The sequence below is a fragment of the Diabrotica undecimpunctata genome, chromosome 6 (assembly GCF_040954645.1).
Source record: "Diabrotica undecimpunctata isolate CICGRU chromosome 6, icDiaUnde3, whole genome shotgun sequence".
Lineage (NCBI taxonomy): Eukaryota > Metazoa > Arthropoda > Insecta > Coleoptera > Chrysomelidae > Diabrotica > Diabrotica undecimpunctata.
In genome coordinates, this window is record NC_092808.1 from 74,963,786 (window position 1) to 74,979,367 (window position 15,582).

At 36.1% G+C, this 15,582-nt stretch overlaps 1 protein-coding gene across 1 annotated transcript; it reads right to left on the minus strand.

The window, feature by feature from the left end:
* Nucleotides 1-10,506: 10,506 nt before the first annotated feature.
* LOC140444445 (uncharacterized) lies at nucleotides 10,507-14,379 on the minus strand. The gene has a single exon (XM_072536201.1). It carries the CDS (start codon nucleotides 14,377-14,379, stop codon nucleotides 10,507-10,509), a length of 3,873 nt encoding a protein of 1,290 aa, XP_072392302.1.
* Between the last annotated feature and the right edge of the window lie 1,203 nt (nucleotides 14,380-15,582).

Below are 15,582 nucleotides of genomic sequence, written 5' to 3' on the forward strand. Positions count from 1 at the left end.
GAAAACTAAATATTATGAAACGAATTGGGGATATTATATTACACAAACTAAACCGCTTGTCTACAAAAATAAAATCAAGAAAATATGATACGACAGAAAAGACTAATGACTTTACAGCTAATTGTCACATAAATATCAATGTATAACGCAAATATTAGGACGATTGTATACATATAAGACAAATAACGATAAATGTTACAAATAAAGGTTAAACATGCTTTTCAATTCGCGGGGTAAAAGATTTAATAGAGTTCAGCATACAACATAAATTCGTAACAAAATTCATATACCAGTAAACGGTACTCGAGACAGCAGCAAAGTAATTTTGGCAACAAATATGTACGTTGTACTTTACACCATTGGAATCATAGCACCCGCTATGGAAAATGGTGTCTTCTTTGACATCCAGCAACCACAAATGTGAAATCAGGAAAGATTAATGTGAAATTAGAAAAATTCAATGAACCGTTGATCAAATATTCACTATTATATACTTAATTAAAAATGTTGGGAATAAGAAAAACATTAAGCTAGTTTGCAATGCTTGAGAGCATTGCCCGGAAAGCAAAATATACAGAAAATCTCACAGTTTAATAATTAAGGTCCTCATATTATAGGGACTTTTGACGATGAGTTTAACATAGTAGTGAGTATAACTATTAGTGAGAAAAAAACATTAATACATTCAATAGAAAAAATCGCAAAAAAGGGTTCTCCAAATCAACGATAATAAAAAAATATATGGCTATCATAAGAAGACTATCATAAGAAACAGAATAGGACATAATATTTCAATAGACCAGTATAACTTTGAAATGTTTCATCGGTCTAAATATTTGGGATTTAAGAGCACTTTTAACAAAAACACTACAAAAGAGAATAACAACAGAATACAAGCTGGCAATTGCTACGTTTTAAGCAAAAAATTAAATCCAAAAATACATACCGCAGTAAGAAAAATAATATTCTACGTATGTAAGTAAAACACGAACAATGAAAAAATAAGATAAGAGCCGATTGAGCATCGCAGAAAGAAGAATTCTTAGAGAAATATATAATTCTATTATGAATCAGATCACAAATCAATACGAAGTGCAAAACAATAACTTTATCGTTGAGATTTAGTTTCTTGTACGACGGTGCAATTTTTATATACCTGTTTGACCTTAGCATTAGTTCCCGGTCGTAAAACACTTCTGACTGAGGGCAATGTTTCTAGCAATCCTGATGTAATTAATACCTGAGTTTTACTTACATTGTCTTATATATGTATATATCCTGATTTTAGTAGTATGTATTACACTTCTGGATTTAAAAGTGTTATGAGCTTATACATATATCAGTTTGCTACCTGAATTTTTCCTTTTGTCTCTTATGTAACAACGTTATCTGCGATATCTAAAACGCTCAAATTTTTTAAAATTATATGGGTCTATTGTTACGTTATATGCCCTATTTTACATCGCCTCTTTTGTCTGTTAATGAACATTTATTTGGTTTTCTCGTTACTATTATACCGTTTTTTTTGCTGGTAATAGCATTATTCTATAGTATTCTAATATGTAATCTATGGAATAAATCAGGATAGCGGATAGATATTCTTTACTTTCTCGGAGAAATTATATTGTAACACACAAAAACCCTAATAAATTGCCAAAAACTTCCTTGCATATTCTACTTACTTATGAGGGGCAGCAGCAATATCAGTACCATAATAATGCATATATTCCTGGACTGGCTAATCGTTGGATAATAGGAAGTATGAATGTAGCAGTTTTAATGGTTTGGTGACTGCTTGCTAAAATCGGGGAGCAGAGATATCAGTACCAAGTTAATGTCTATAGGAGTTGCGGATACATTTTCTAATAACTTTTCTGAGTTCCTCCCTTTTTTTAACATATACTATAGAAGTCTCAAGTACAGTTCCCATGTATTTTGTGAAAGATGCATAAGGTATTTAGACATCGTTTTTTGTAAAATTAATGTTTTAGATTTTCAGATGTATAAACTTGACGTTAATTAATTTGGACTCATTTAGTTTAGGTTTCCAATTTTAAGTACATATGAATTTTATTTAATAACTGTTATAATTTTTTTGCTGCTACTTTGCTGTTGTCAAATACTGTGAGTATGACAGTGTCATTTCCAACTATGACCATGTAGGTATATTATTTGCAGGTTAAACTCCCATGCTATACTTTAGCAAAGGCCTAAGCTATGTCAAAAAAGACTAGCACAATTTTTTTTTTCTAAAACGTGTTTCTCAACAAGTTTCTCACTTAGTTACCTATATCGATAATTCTGTATATTCAATTAATCATAGGACATTTTTTATCTCTGAATAAAAATGATCGGTTTGGAATCAGCTCTTTTCTTTTATTATTGGTTTCATTAACTTAAGGTGGTTCTTAACTAGCTGTTTCTCAAACAGTTTTAACATTACTGATTTAACAAATATGAACAATTTGTTATATAATATTTTGAATAAATCGAGTAGCGAATAATTAATAAAAATAAGCGATTCATTTATGGAACTACTACTTTCTGGGACCTGGAAGACCAGAATCCTATGTATTGCATGACTCTCGTGTCGACGATCAACATGCCCTAATTATCATAACCTATGCTTCTTCATTTTTGCATAGATGAGGTGCTGCGCCTAGACTTCTACTAATATTTTAATTTTTAATTTAATATTTTCTTTTTAAGCCACCCATCCGTCTAAGCATTGTCATTTCGTTCAAATGCATTCATTGTTATTATTTTTTTAACTGTCCAATTACGGTTTTATATCCGTTTTATGGAATTTACCTTTCAGTTTCGTAAGAACCTTTCTATCACACAAGACATCACTTGCTTCTTTCCATTTTATCCATCCTTATTTGAGTCTACTATATCTTCATCTATTTCCCCATTGCTTTGTAACATCAAATCTAGATTCCTACCTAAAACGATTTTTTTTTCAATAATTTCACCAGTCAACATTACAACTTGATTTAAAGTGAAGTTGAAGTTAATTTTTAAATGCACACTTTAGCTACTCTGTTATTGTCTTCCTTAGTACCTTTTTGCTCAAGCGCCCATCTTCATTGTCTCAATCATTAATTGAATTCTCTCTCCTTATCTCTTACTAACACCACATCGTTAGCATACATCAGGCACCATAGAATATCTCCTTGACATGTTTTCGTTAATTTTTCCAACACTAATTAGAAGAGATAAGGGATTAGCACTGACCCCTGATGCAATACTATTCTTAAATGAAATTTATCAGTCTTACCCTCACCTGTTCTAACATTAGTTTTCCATTACTTGCCTTATGATAAAAATTGCATCCGTTGTTGATTTGCCTTCCGTGAATTTAAACTGATTTTCTAATATTTCTATTGGTTGGTAAGTTGGCTTTCTCTCTTCTAAAAGCATTTACTAACAGTGGCCATACCTAGTGCTACTGCTAATTCCAGTATATTATCTTCTGCGTTATTTCTAGTTCCAATGCCGTATCCTCCATCTATATGTTCATTTCCTCTGTCTAATTAGCCTATATTAGCGTTGAAGTTACCTTCTATTATGAGTCATTTCTTAGTTGGAATATTTCTAAGTCTACCACCTAACTGATCATAGAAAGCTTTTCTTTTATCGTCACCTATTTACACATAGCGACATGGATTATGTCTGGAGGAACAACCGCTAACCAAATTGATCATGTCTTAATAGACAAACGGGCCGCAACAAGCATAAAGATGTGAAAAGCCGAAGAGGAGCATGCTGCGGATCTGACCATCTTCTAGTACAGATAAAATACAAATGCAGAATTCAGAGAAACAGGAAAGAAAGACAGGAACAAAGAACAGAACAGCTAAATATACAAAAATTTAAACAACAAGATGTCACACAGAACTATGAAAGAGAAATAACACAAACACTGACAGCACTAGGTACCGAAGAACATTGGGAAGCAATCAAAACAAAAGTTATTGACGCAGCAAGAAAAAAAAATGTTCAGAGCAACAATATAAGACAGGCGTACAGATATCTACGCAATTTAAGAGAAGGATATAAACCTTGAACAAATCTATGCAGAAATCAAGAAGGGCAAATAACCAGTGGTCCAAAAGAAATAAAATCAGTCTGGAAAACCTATTTCCAAACTCTTTTATGGGCACAAGAAAATGAAGATCATATTGACATGCATCAAAATGAGGGAGACACCGAAAATATAGAACCCCCAACGATGGAAGAGGAAAAACAGGCAATACGAGCACGAAAGATTAATAAGGCTCCAGGTATTGACAACGTCCCACCTGAGCTATATAAATTAGGTGGCGATCACCTAGTAGGACAAATGCATGTGCTCATGAACAAGATTTGGAATGATGAAAAGATCCCTAATGATTGGAAAACCGGGATTATATGCCCAATTTATAAAAAAGGGAATAAACTAAAATGCGAAAATTATCGCGGCATAACCCTCTTGTGCACGGCGTACAAAATTTTCACTTACATACTAAACAAACGACCGGTTTCTGAGAAGGAAGATCTACAACTGACCAACTATTCACAGTGAAACAAATCTTAAACAAATCGTGGGAATACGACATTGACGTCCACAACATATTCATAGATTTCAAACAAGCCTACTACCTAATTAATAGGAACAAGTTATATCAAATATTGCAGAGCTTTAACATCCCCCAAAAATACATCCGACTGGTAAAAACAACAATGGATTCGCCAATAGCAACTGTCAGAGTCCAAAATTAGCTCACTGAAAATTTTACGATAGCCCAAGGATTAAAGCAAGGAGACGGGCTTGCACCGACACTATTCAACCTGACCTTGGAATATGTGATAAGACAGCTGATTATTGGAAAAGGTAATCTCCTAACAAATAAATCAATACAGATTGCCCTATGCCGATAATATCAGCATCATGTCTTGCAGAACAGAAGAGGCGGCAGAAATATATTCACAATTAAAATCAAAGGCAAAAGAGACCGGACTAGAAATAAATATTCAAAAGACAAAAAAGTTAACACAGGCAAAAGCTAGGGGAAACAGACGCACAGTTGAATTAGAGGACGATATTGAAACTGTAGAAAGTTTCATATATTTAGGAGTTACATTAAACACGGATGGAACAGAAGAGCCAGAAATCCAAAGAAGAATAGTAAAGGGAAACAAAGCTTATTTTTCACTCGATCATGTGTTTCGCTCCAACAACACACACTGGAGATCGAAAATCAGGGTCTACAAAACTATTATCAGACCAATAGTATGTTATGGTTGCGAGACATGGGTGATGATAGAAGAGACAAAAAGAAAACTGGAAGTCTTCGCAAGAAAAGTCCTAAGAAAGATATTTGGACCTATTAACGAAAACGGAATATGAAGATCCAGGTATAACCATGAACTCTACCAACTGTTCACAGAGACACCGATCTCAGAATTCGTTAAACTTCAGAGACTTCCCTGGGCTGGTCATGTAGTAAGAATGGAGACAGAAAGATTGCCGAAAAGAGCCCTTGATAGTAAAATGCAGGGCGCAAGACCAAAAGGAAGGCCACGGAGAAGATGGGAGGATGAAGTGGCAGCGGACGCGCAAAATTTGCTGGACGTGAGAACCTGGAGAAGATCGGCGCGAGACCGACAAGGTTGGAGGCATAGTTTGGAGGAGACCAAGGCCCGATTTGGGCTGTAGCGCTATTGGGGAGAGAGAGAGATGTAGATGTTGGATCCAAGCTCAACATCGTTGAAAAGTTCTCTCAGCTGACTGGTTTTTTCCTCTCTCACTTTCAGTTTTTCTTTGCTTCTTTGCCGGCAAAGATAACACTTTTCTATTTATCACATGGTTTTATCTGCACTAGAAATACGTCACATTTGTGTTAGACACATGTCTTACCTATGAGTTTTAGTGAAGTAAAGTTTCTTTATCTCTAGATATGCCCTCAATTTTTATAAACATAATTAGAATAGGTTGTCCTAAAAGGTTCGATTTGACAAAATCATATTGCACGGGTGATTGAATAATTAGCCAATTAATTAGGTAATCATTCTCCAGGGTACGTCCGATTGCAATGGTCTCATTAGTACTTTAATCTTCGTGAAGCCTCCTTCTTTTGACCCCTTAAGTAATGGCTTATCATTTACTTTTTATGAAAAATTTAATTTTTATATACAGACTATTACTATTCGACGATATTTCGAATCATATTTGTGTATTAATAACTGTAGGTAATAAAGAATCTCTTTATGCAGAGTAAATAAGTTTGTAATTTCAGTCACAAGTCGTTTATATGGATAATAAACAGTTAAAATAAGTGTTCAAAATTTTAACTACCTATATCGGCGCTATTGATCTTGACAATGGCTACTTAGACATAGTATTTTTTAGTATGTAATATATTCTGGATCATATTACATACGTGCGAATATGCTGTACTAATACTGTTGAGCAATATTGATATATTTAATGTATGGAGGATATATTGTTCCCATTCCTATTTACTATGCACGTGTTTAAAAATAATATTTGAAAAAAATATATTGAAGGGAAGTACTTTTACCTATGGTAGCGACAATCAAATTTATTTCTTACACTTTAACCTTTCGTGGTAAAAATGATTTTGTGTGAAAATAATGGTAATTAAATAGGTGCTTTGGAATATTTATTGAGTTCAATCTAACTGCAAGATTGGTATAATAAATTATTTATCCCTACAATATGTGATGAATTTATTTCTATTGTATTGAAATATCTGCAACTCATAAGAGTGAACAAATTACAGAAAGCGAAATTTTACTCTCTAATTATTGATTCAACACCTGATATAGATCAGCGTACCGTCATTCTTCACTATGTTATTTTAAGTGGTATAAAAGAGGGATTTTTGAGATTTGGGACTCATCAAACTGATGGTTCGGTAGTCACTACATCTTTTTGCATTTGCTTTTTTAGGTATCGTCACAAAAATCGACAGCCCCCAATCCGTTGGTATATAGCCAGTTTCATAAATTTTATTAAACAGATGAAGGAGAGATAATTTACCTGAACTTTGGAAGCACTTTATTATTTCACTCGGTATTTCATCTGGCCCCGTCGCTTTTCGGGTCTTTGCTAATCGTATTGCTTGTTCAATTTCGTCCATAGTTATGTCAGGTCCTGTAACTACTTCGTTAATTTTAAGCTCGGGCCTTTCATCACTAAACAGTTCCTCAATATACTCTTTCCATCTGTCTATTTTATGCGAATTAGTGATAGTCAGTTTTCCGTCTCTATCAACGTTGTTATTTGCCTGTTTTTTGTTCTGACGTGTCAGTTGTTTTATTTTTTTATACATATTAAATTAGTCATGTTTTCCCTGTAATTCTTCAATTTCTGAACATTTGTTTTCGAAGTATGTTTGTTTTGCAGATTTTATTTTAGTCCTTATCTCTTTATTAATTACTTTATACATTTCTACGCTTTGGTTCTTAAAATTGCGTCTTTTTTCGATCAAATTCAAAATCTCATCGTTCATCCACCGTTGCTTTTTTTGACTGCTCTCTTTTAAGTTTGGAGTTGACTTGCTTATAATCGTTTTGATTTGGTTCCAATGATCCTCGATGGATTCTTGTTGTTCATAATTATCAAAATTGCTCTCTAAATTGTTTGCAATCATCTGGCTATTGTTTCTAATAAAATCCATATACAGTTTGTTATAGGATCGTTGTTGCTTTATCCGTTTAAGTTTTAATTTTGTTTCTGCTAACAACAGATTGTGATCAGATGGAACATCGGCACCAGGAAGAGTTTTTACAGACTTTACTGCATTTCTGTAACGCTCACTGATAGTTATGTAGTCAATTTGATTTCTGACGATATTACGGGGAGTGTTTGCTGGAGATTTCCATGTAAATAATCTCCGTTTAGGTAGTTTGAAAAAGGTGTTCTTTATACATAGGTTATGTTCTTTGCGGAGCACAGAGCCACCTTCTCTGTCGCTCACGTGGGTAAGTCCAATCTGGCGCGTCCATGTCGCGGGGATTGGCATCTATCATTTCAGTAGGCCGGAGTGAATACATGGCCAAGTCCAGATCGGGACCCAGTTCTGTGGGGTATAACACTGACCCCTACCTAGGGATACAGGTGAAGACCACAACGGTAGGCACGGCGGAGAAGAAGATCTTCGGTGCGACGTGGATGGCGGAAGTGGCATCCCTGGATTTTAGGGATGGTATAAAATCAAACCGATAGCGTCTGACCCATATTGGGCGGTTGTCAATAGCGTCTGTACCCATAATGGGCGGCTGAACTAAAAACTTGTCAACACGCAAAGCAAGCGTGACGTTTTTTATGTCAGATACAAATACAAAAACGGATTTACCCCAGGTAAGTAGAAAGAAAAATTCAGAATCTCACACTGATAGACTATCAGTAGAATGCTCAGAAGTCAAGGAAATGTTGACTCACAAGATATAAACAGCGTCAATAAAGAAATCTCTAAAGAGTAAAATAGCTAGGACAGTTCGAGCACAAAAACGACGATTTGGCGGAGGCGCCCCATGTTATTCTTATGGAGCGTAACCACCAAAATCTAAGGTCCATTCTGGGCATTTTTGACGCTTTTCGAAGTGGAGGCGCGACCACTAGTCGGATCGTGACGTATGAGGTGTCAAACGAACGGGAAGGGGACGGGGAACACGTAGAGGGAAAAAACAAAGATGGCGGCATAGTCAAAACGGCACTATAACGTATCTCCGGATCTATTGGTCCGATTGCAACGTATGAGGTGTCAAACGAACGGGAAGAAAACGGGTAATACGTAGAGAGAAAAAACAAAGATGGCGGTATAGTCAAAATGGCACTATAACGTATCTCAGGGTCTATTGGTCCGATTGCAACGTATAAAGCGTCAAATGAAAGAGGAGGGGGTAACGAATACATTGAGATGAACAACAAGCAACAAAATCAATACCAAAATGGCACTATAACGTATCTCAGGGTCTATTGGTCCGATTGCAACGTATAAGGCGTCAAATGAAAGGGGAGGGGGTAACGAATACATTGAGATGAAAAACAAGCAACAAAATCAACGCCAAAATGGCACTATAACGTATCTCGTGATAACGATGTAATCTCGTGTAAGGTGAGAGAATAATGTATACATCAAGATGAAAACATGAAACAAAATCAATGCCAAAACGGCACTATAACGTATCTCAGGGTCTATTGGTCCGATTGCAACGTATAAAGCGTCAAATGAAATAGGAGGGGGTAACGAATACATTGAGATGAAAAAACAAGCAACAAAATCAATTTCAAAATGGCACTATAACGTATCTTAAGGTCTATTAACCTGATTACTACGTATGAGGTATCAAATGAATATAACGTACAGCAGCGGCTTTCGCTGGAAATAAAATGAATAGGAACGTTTACCATTCTTACACTATGACCAAACCAACATTCATCCACTCTATAATCTCCACAGTAACACATGAAAAGTAACGAGCTGCATACTATATTTTATACATACTACATAAAAATGTTAGCAAGGACAGTCAAGCAATAAGTAATGCATAAATGTAATAAGTAATGGGTAATGTAATAAGTAATAAACTGCTGTTAGTATCTAAGCAAAGGAATGATAGTAAGTTAACGAATATAGAGCCATGTATAAAAATGATTAAAAGCATGCCATGAAAGGAACGTAGTCAATTCGGTTCAAACAAACATTTGTTGAAAAACAAAAATTTATTCTTAACGGCAGTCACCAACGTGAAGGTACGACTACACGACCGCCGGGAGAGGTAATGTTAGTATGGGACAAACAGTTAGTATGAATGAAGTCATTTACATAATATGATAATTTATTTAATAATTATACTTAACTTATTAAGATCAGCACATAATTTAACATGGTTTAGAAGACATCTTTTATTGATGGACATCTTTTATGTTAAGACATCGACACTTTGGTGTAAATTCATTAGTTACTATGTTGTATAGCGTTCAAATGAATTATTGGGGGCTAATAACTCTAGGTTATCTTTAAAAATAGGAAATTCTCCGACTCCTGTTTTGGGACAGGCTATCGAAGAATTGACTTAAATCTAAATCGAGGAAGACCAATAAGTTATCGATTGTCTTAGGAGGCTGCACGAACACATAGCTCTGGAGTTAACCAGAACGGATTATTAATTTGCCAGTGGTCCATGATATCTTTTTAGTGGTCATATCTAAACATTTTTTTTTTTTAAATGTGCTAATCTTAAGTATCGTGATTTAGAAATAATATTTAGAAAATTAAGATATATTATAATTATCATATAATATAAACAACGAAAAGCGAAATGAAATGGTAAAATAATGACTAATAAATTCTGAATCAGATATATTTTAAGTTGTAATAAATAAACCACGTTATAAAAACGACAATATACAATTTGCATCCATCTTAAAGTCAATCATCAAGGATAAATGTTAAAATATGACTATTGATATATTAGATATATTACTTTGCGTTAATCAACATCCATCTTAGAATCAATTAAATAATGCCCCCACGGAAGTGTATCATATGACTCCGGAAGGTGATGTCTTTTATCATCATTGGCGCTTAGCGCAATCTTGCTTTGTGTTATGGTATAAACATGGTGCTTATCTGAGCGTATTAGATTCTGTGAAGCATACACCTTTTTTAAGTTATCCAAACACTCTACATAGTCCTCAAACGTAATTTTCGTGTTCACCACAGATTTCTTTACCCCCTTCGCCTTCTTTGTTAACCTAAAATTTTTAATAATTACTTCAATTTCTTCATCCTCATATTCTTCATCGTTCAACTTTTTACGTTTTTCTTTTAGCTCATCTTCAGTGGCAGCTACTTTTGTTGTATACAATTTAGATCGGAGCCCTATGTAGTCAGTCATAATGCGACCTTTATTCTCATCTTTCATCATGCCCAACACCTTCTTGTTAACCTGAGGGATACCATAAATATTGTCTTTACGATAGTCTGAGGTATCAAAATATTTGTAGCAATCTTCTTTCATAGCCTCATATGGGTCTTGTTCACGTATTTCCACGATTACACTATCGGTATCAGTATAGCAAGTTGTAAAGTTTTCTCCGAACCTGCCAGCTAAGTATCCATACTGAAAATCATAGATTGTTGTTTTAGCCAAGTCTAAAATACTCATTCCGATATAGATTGGTTTATCTAACCATATTTCAGCTCTACGCATCTCAACAGCTACCAAGTTTTCACTAAAAATCGTTGCATTCTTAAACAATGGGCTACTTATTCTAGCTTCAGCTCCGTAACGACCCTCCCACAAAGTAAGCAACTTTATATCAACGCGCTTGCGCACTGATTCCATAGTCTTCCCAAACACTGCATTATTCATAAGCTTAAAAAGATCCTTTTCAAACTCATTGTTCGCTGCCTTCCGGAGATTTGTATTAAGATCGATGTATGACTTTAACCATGGAGCCTGTTTGAATTTCAATACTCTATGTATCTTTTTCAGGATCAATCCATTTGCAAGCGCCTGTTTTAGTGCTCTATAATGTATTGCATATCTTTCTTTATCCTGTAGGGTAGCCATTAATTTAGTCTGCTCTCGCGGACGTGTAGGAGGAAGCATAGTCTTAGAATTTAAAGACTCAGGACAAAACGGGATATCTTTATGACGATCATGAAGATGTTGAGGGTACGCCAGATCAACCTCGAGAATGTACCCTTCAGAAGCATCGTCAGCAATGGAAAGGACATCAATATTGGCATCGACCCACTCGAAACCGCCATATGGAAGATATTGAGACATGGCCCAACCATACTGATTATTAACATCAAAATACATAAGGAACGTTTTTGGTTTAGATGGGTCATAGTTGTTGATGTATGGATTGTTAGCTTTCACACGTCTTTTAGAGCAAACTTGACTAAGACCACCACGAATACCACGTTCAACAAACAAATGCATGTCAGGATCGGTTAAAAGCTCCAGTTCTTGACCTGTATATTTAAGCATTGCATCCCACGTAAAACCAGGTAAAGTATAATAGTGAGCAGGGTCAAGATTATAAGTTCGAAGAGAGCTGGATCGGAATCGCTCAAAGATATCTGCAAGAAGAAGAATGTCAGTTTTCATATATAAATCGACATAATCCCCGAGAGTTGTACAATTGAATGACGACCAGACTTCTTGAGCGCGACGATAATGTCGACGAGGACATGGCTTATCTTCAAGTTTATTGTAAAAAGACTCAATAGGAGGCAAAGAAGTCTCACAGAATTTTTTAAATGAATCTATATAATCATATGGCATGATACCTTTTTTAGTTAGAAGATGGAAATTCTCCTCAGGAAGCGAAGTATATTGGGACTTGAGATTAGGAAACTCGGGGAGGTACGAAGCTAATTTATCAAGAGAATAAGACATAAATCGATAACTATCAATAAAACGGAATTTAATTCGAGCATCATCAATATGTTTTGTAAAAGAAATGTATTTTTCCTTAGTAATAGGAAGAAGATCTACGGGACCTTTGATGTGTGTAGCAATATCGTTAATAATAAAATGTGCGTCATATCCGGAGAGATTATGAAATATTATTGGAATTGTATGAACATCTTTGTAATTAATGTTACACCCTTCGTGAGCTGCACCTCTATAATTATTGTCAGGAATAAAGTGATCATGGTCTCGCACTTTCTTATCATTGGGGGAAAAGCGCTGCTCACAGATATGGCAATGAGTGGCTGCATGGAAATCGCTTTCTTGCTGAGTTGTCATATTTATATCATATGGGCACATAAACACCGTAGAAACATCCTCAGCAAGCTGATTAAGTTTATCTGCGAACCATTTCATGCAATCCTTTCCTCGATATGAGTCATAAAACGACAAAGTGTCATCATACGAGCATTTAAAGAAATAACCAACTGCTACAGGAATATGCTCTTGAGGTTTTTTAGGATCTCCTGTACGTTTCAAAGCACTCTCGAGATCCGCGTACACGGCGAAGGGGGCTTTAATCTTATTACGAAAATTCTTAAATTTCAACATTTTATGACTTTCGTCGGGCATTTTAATGGCTGTTTCATTAATTCTTATACAATCTACCATATGAGCTTCAACCTGTTTTGACGATGAAAACGGTTGTAGGCATCTATCACATATAAGATCTGATCGACCGCTGCAGCATGCCTTATGAATATTTAACTTTTCTTGTGATCGAAAGTAATGGAGGCAGGCATCGCAGAAATATTTGGCTCCATCACGTTTGCTAAGCTGCTTGGAGAGGAGGCGGGACAGGCTTTTTATCCAAACGTAATGGTATCTAATAGGACCTTCGGTATCATCATATTTATCTTGAATTAAAAGCAAATTCACATGTTTATCCTTCTTGTTTTTAGTTAGAAATGTAGGGAGGGTCGTAAAATCTCCTTTATCTTTTTTCAAAACGTATACATTAATTGAAATGTCATTCTGTTTTTCAAAATTAGGAATCTGCCTCATCGTCATTGGCCACTGTATTCCCTTCAACTTCAACACTTGCGAGTAGTGCGGATATTTAGACACTCTTTGAGGATTTTTATCAATAGGATTCAACGCTGATATGACAGACCACGCAAAGCATGCCTCATCATCATTTTTGACGTTAACGCAGGCTTCCTTTCTCTTTATTTGAGGAGGAAGTTCAATATAAGAGGAACCAAGTTGTGGTGTGTATTTGTTAATGTTTACCCCCAGGTTAACAACAGCCTTTAGTGCCCAGCCACTATCTCTCTCTTGGAATTCCTCTAGCTTTTTGCTGAGGGGTTCAGACACATGGTTTTCAAACCATTCGTCAAGATTTGTGTCTTTGTATATTGGAGAGTTTGATGTGGTAAAATATTTAGTGTCTTTTAGGATTTTCTCTCCGCTAGCTATCTCGAATTCTCCCCCAAAAGCAGTATTAACTTTAACTACCTCATCCTTCTTTAGCGCGTTTTGAATCCTACGTTTGAATAGCGCCTTGCAATCTACTAGGAAACTGCTGGGGTCTTTGTGTTTGAGGTTTGAGATGACTCCAGTTCGAATTCTTGAGTTGAACGCTGATAAGGAATCATCCCATTGTACTCTATGCTTAGCAGTCTCCTTCATAGGTGTAAGTCCAGCCCCCTTCTTTTGTTCGGCCTTCAGATGGTTTCTCAACGTTTTCACATGCCTCATCTGAGCTTCTAAATGCTGCTTCTCACCCATCGTCTTGGCATATCTCATCGAATCGCGTATCTTTTTACACGCTTTCCTACACTCAGTCAGCCCTTTCTTAACATTATCTTCCTGATAATCATTTCTAATCAACCCCAAGATGGACGCAATTAGCTGAATAAGTTTAGCTATCATGTTTAAACAAAACAAGCAAATATTCAAAAATAGATTAAGAAATAAAATTTTTTCCAAAAAAACGTTATATCAAAAAAGTCAAAATATTCAAAGAAATCAAAATTTTTAAAATTTATTACTCACCAGAGCACAGATTTAAACTCACCAAAGCACACGTCTGTACGCTAGGAATATCTGAAACAGAATGAAGAAAATACCATAATGCATGTCATCAAGTGCCACCAATCACGCACTTCGATGTTCATCGCCCTTCCTTCTGGAACATATAATTAAATTTAATTGGTTGAGAAATGAAAAGGTTTCATATAAAAGTTAATTTATCTTTAAATATGGGACATTTTCGGATCTCGAGTCAGTTAGTGTCAGTCTGTGTCAACACATGGTTTTACCCGTGTAGGGTAGCTCCCTAGAGCACTTTGCTCGAAGGGCTCTGTTTCTTTCTAAGACTCTGAAGCTGAGTTTTTTTCTTCTTAGAAAGAATGTGTTTTATTTCCACCACCTAATAAAACCACATTGGCATTGTCTCTTCAAGATAATGCCACAATAAGAGCGTACCGGCCAACTACGCAATATAACACCATATTGCGCAATAGTTGGATAAATTAATAAACATGGAAACTTGCACCAAGTTGCAATCAGTTTTTCATACGTTTATTAATTACACCGGAGACGACATGGCGCCCAACCTTCAACGAACTCTACCACGACTCCGAGATGTCAGAGTTCTCATGATCCGCGATCGAAAATCGCAAACAGTTCCAACACGATGCCTGCATCAAAACCACTCAAGAAAACAGCGGGGAGAAGCATCGGATGTTAGTACACCAAACTAACATGCCGATATCCACCTTCTGCAGCCCTGAAACCGTCGATGTGCCACATCTCCGACGAGCCAGCCTACTTGATGCTAAGTACCTGATGCAATGGATGTCTCCGCAGTAGCCAGTCACTGCCTGCCCTACCATTATGTGGTCCAGAGCACCACGGAGGCCCAGGCAAACTCGCCTACGACACACCGGCGACATGCAGATGGGAAATGTACAGCTAGAGAGGACGAAGCCGCCGTAGAGGAGCACGTCGTCGAGGATGGACCTGCAGATGCTGTCCACAACACCGATCACCGCCTGTGAGTGTTTTTGTGCAGTGTAAGTGCGCGCTACGCGAGTGTACGCGAGTGTAGTGTGTGTTAGAGGACTTGTAAGT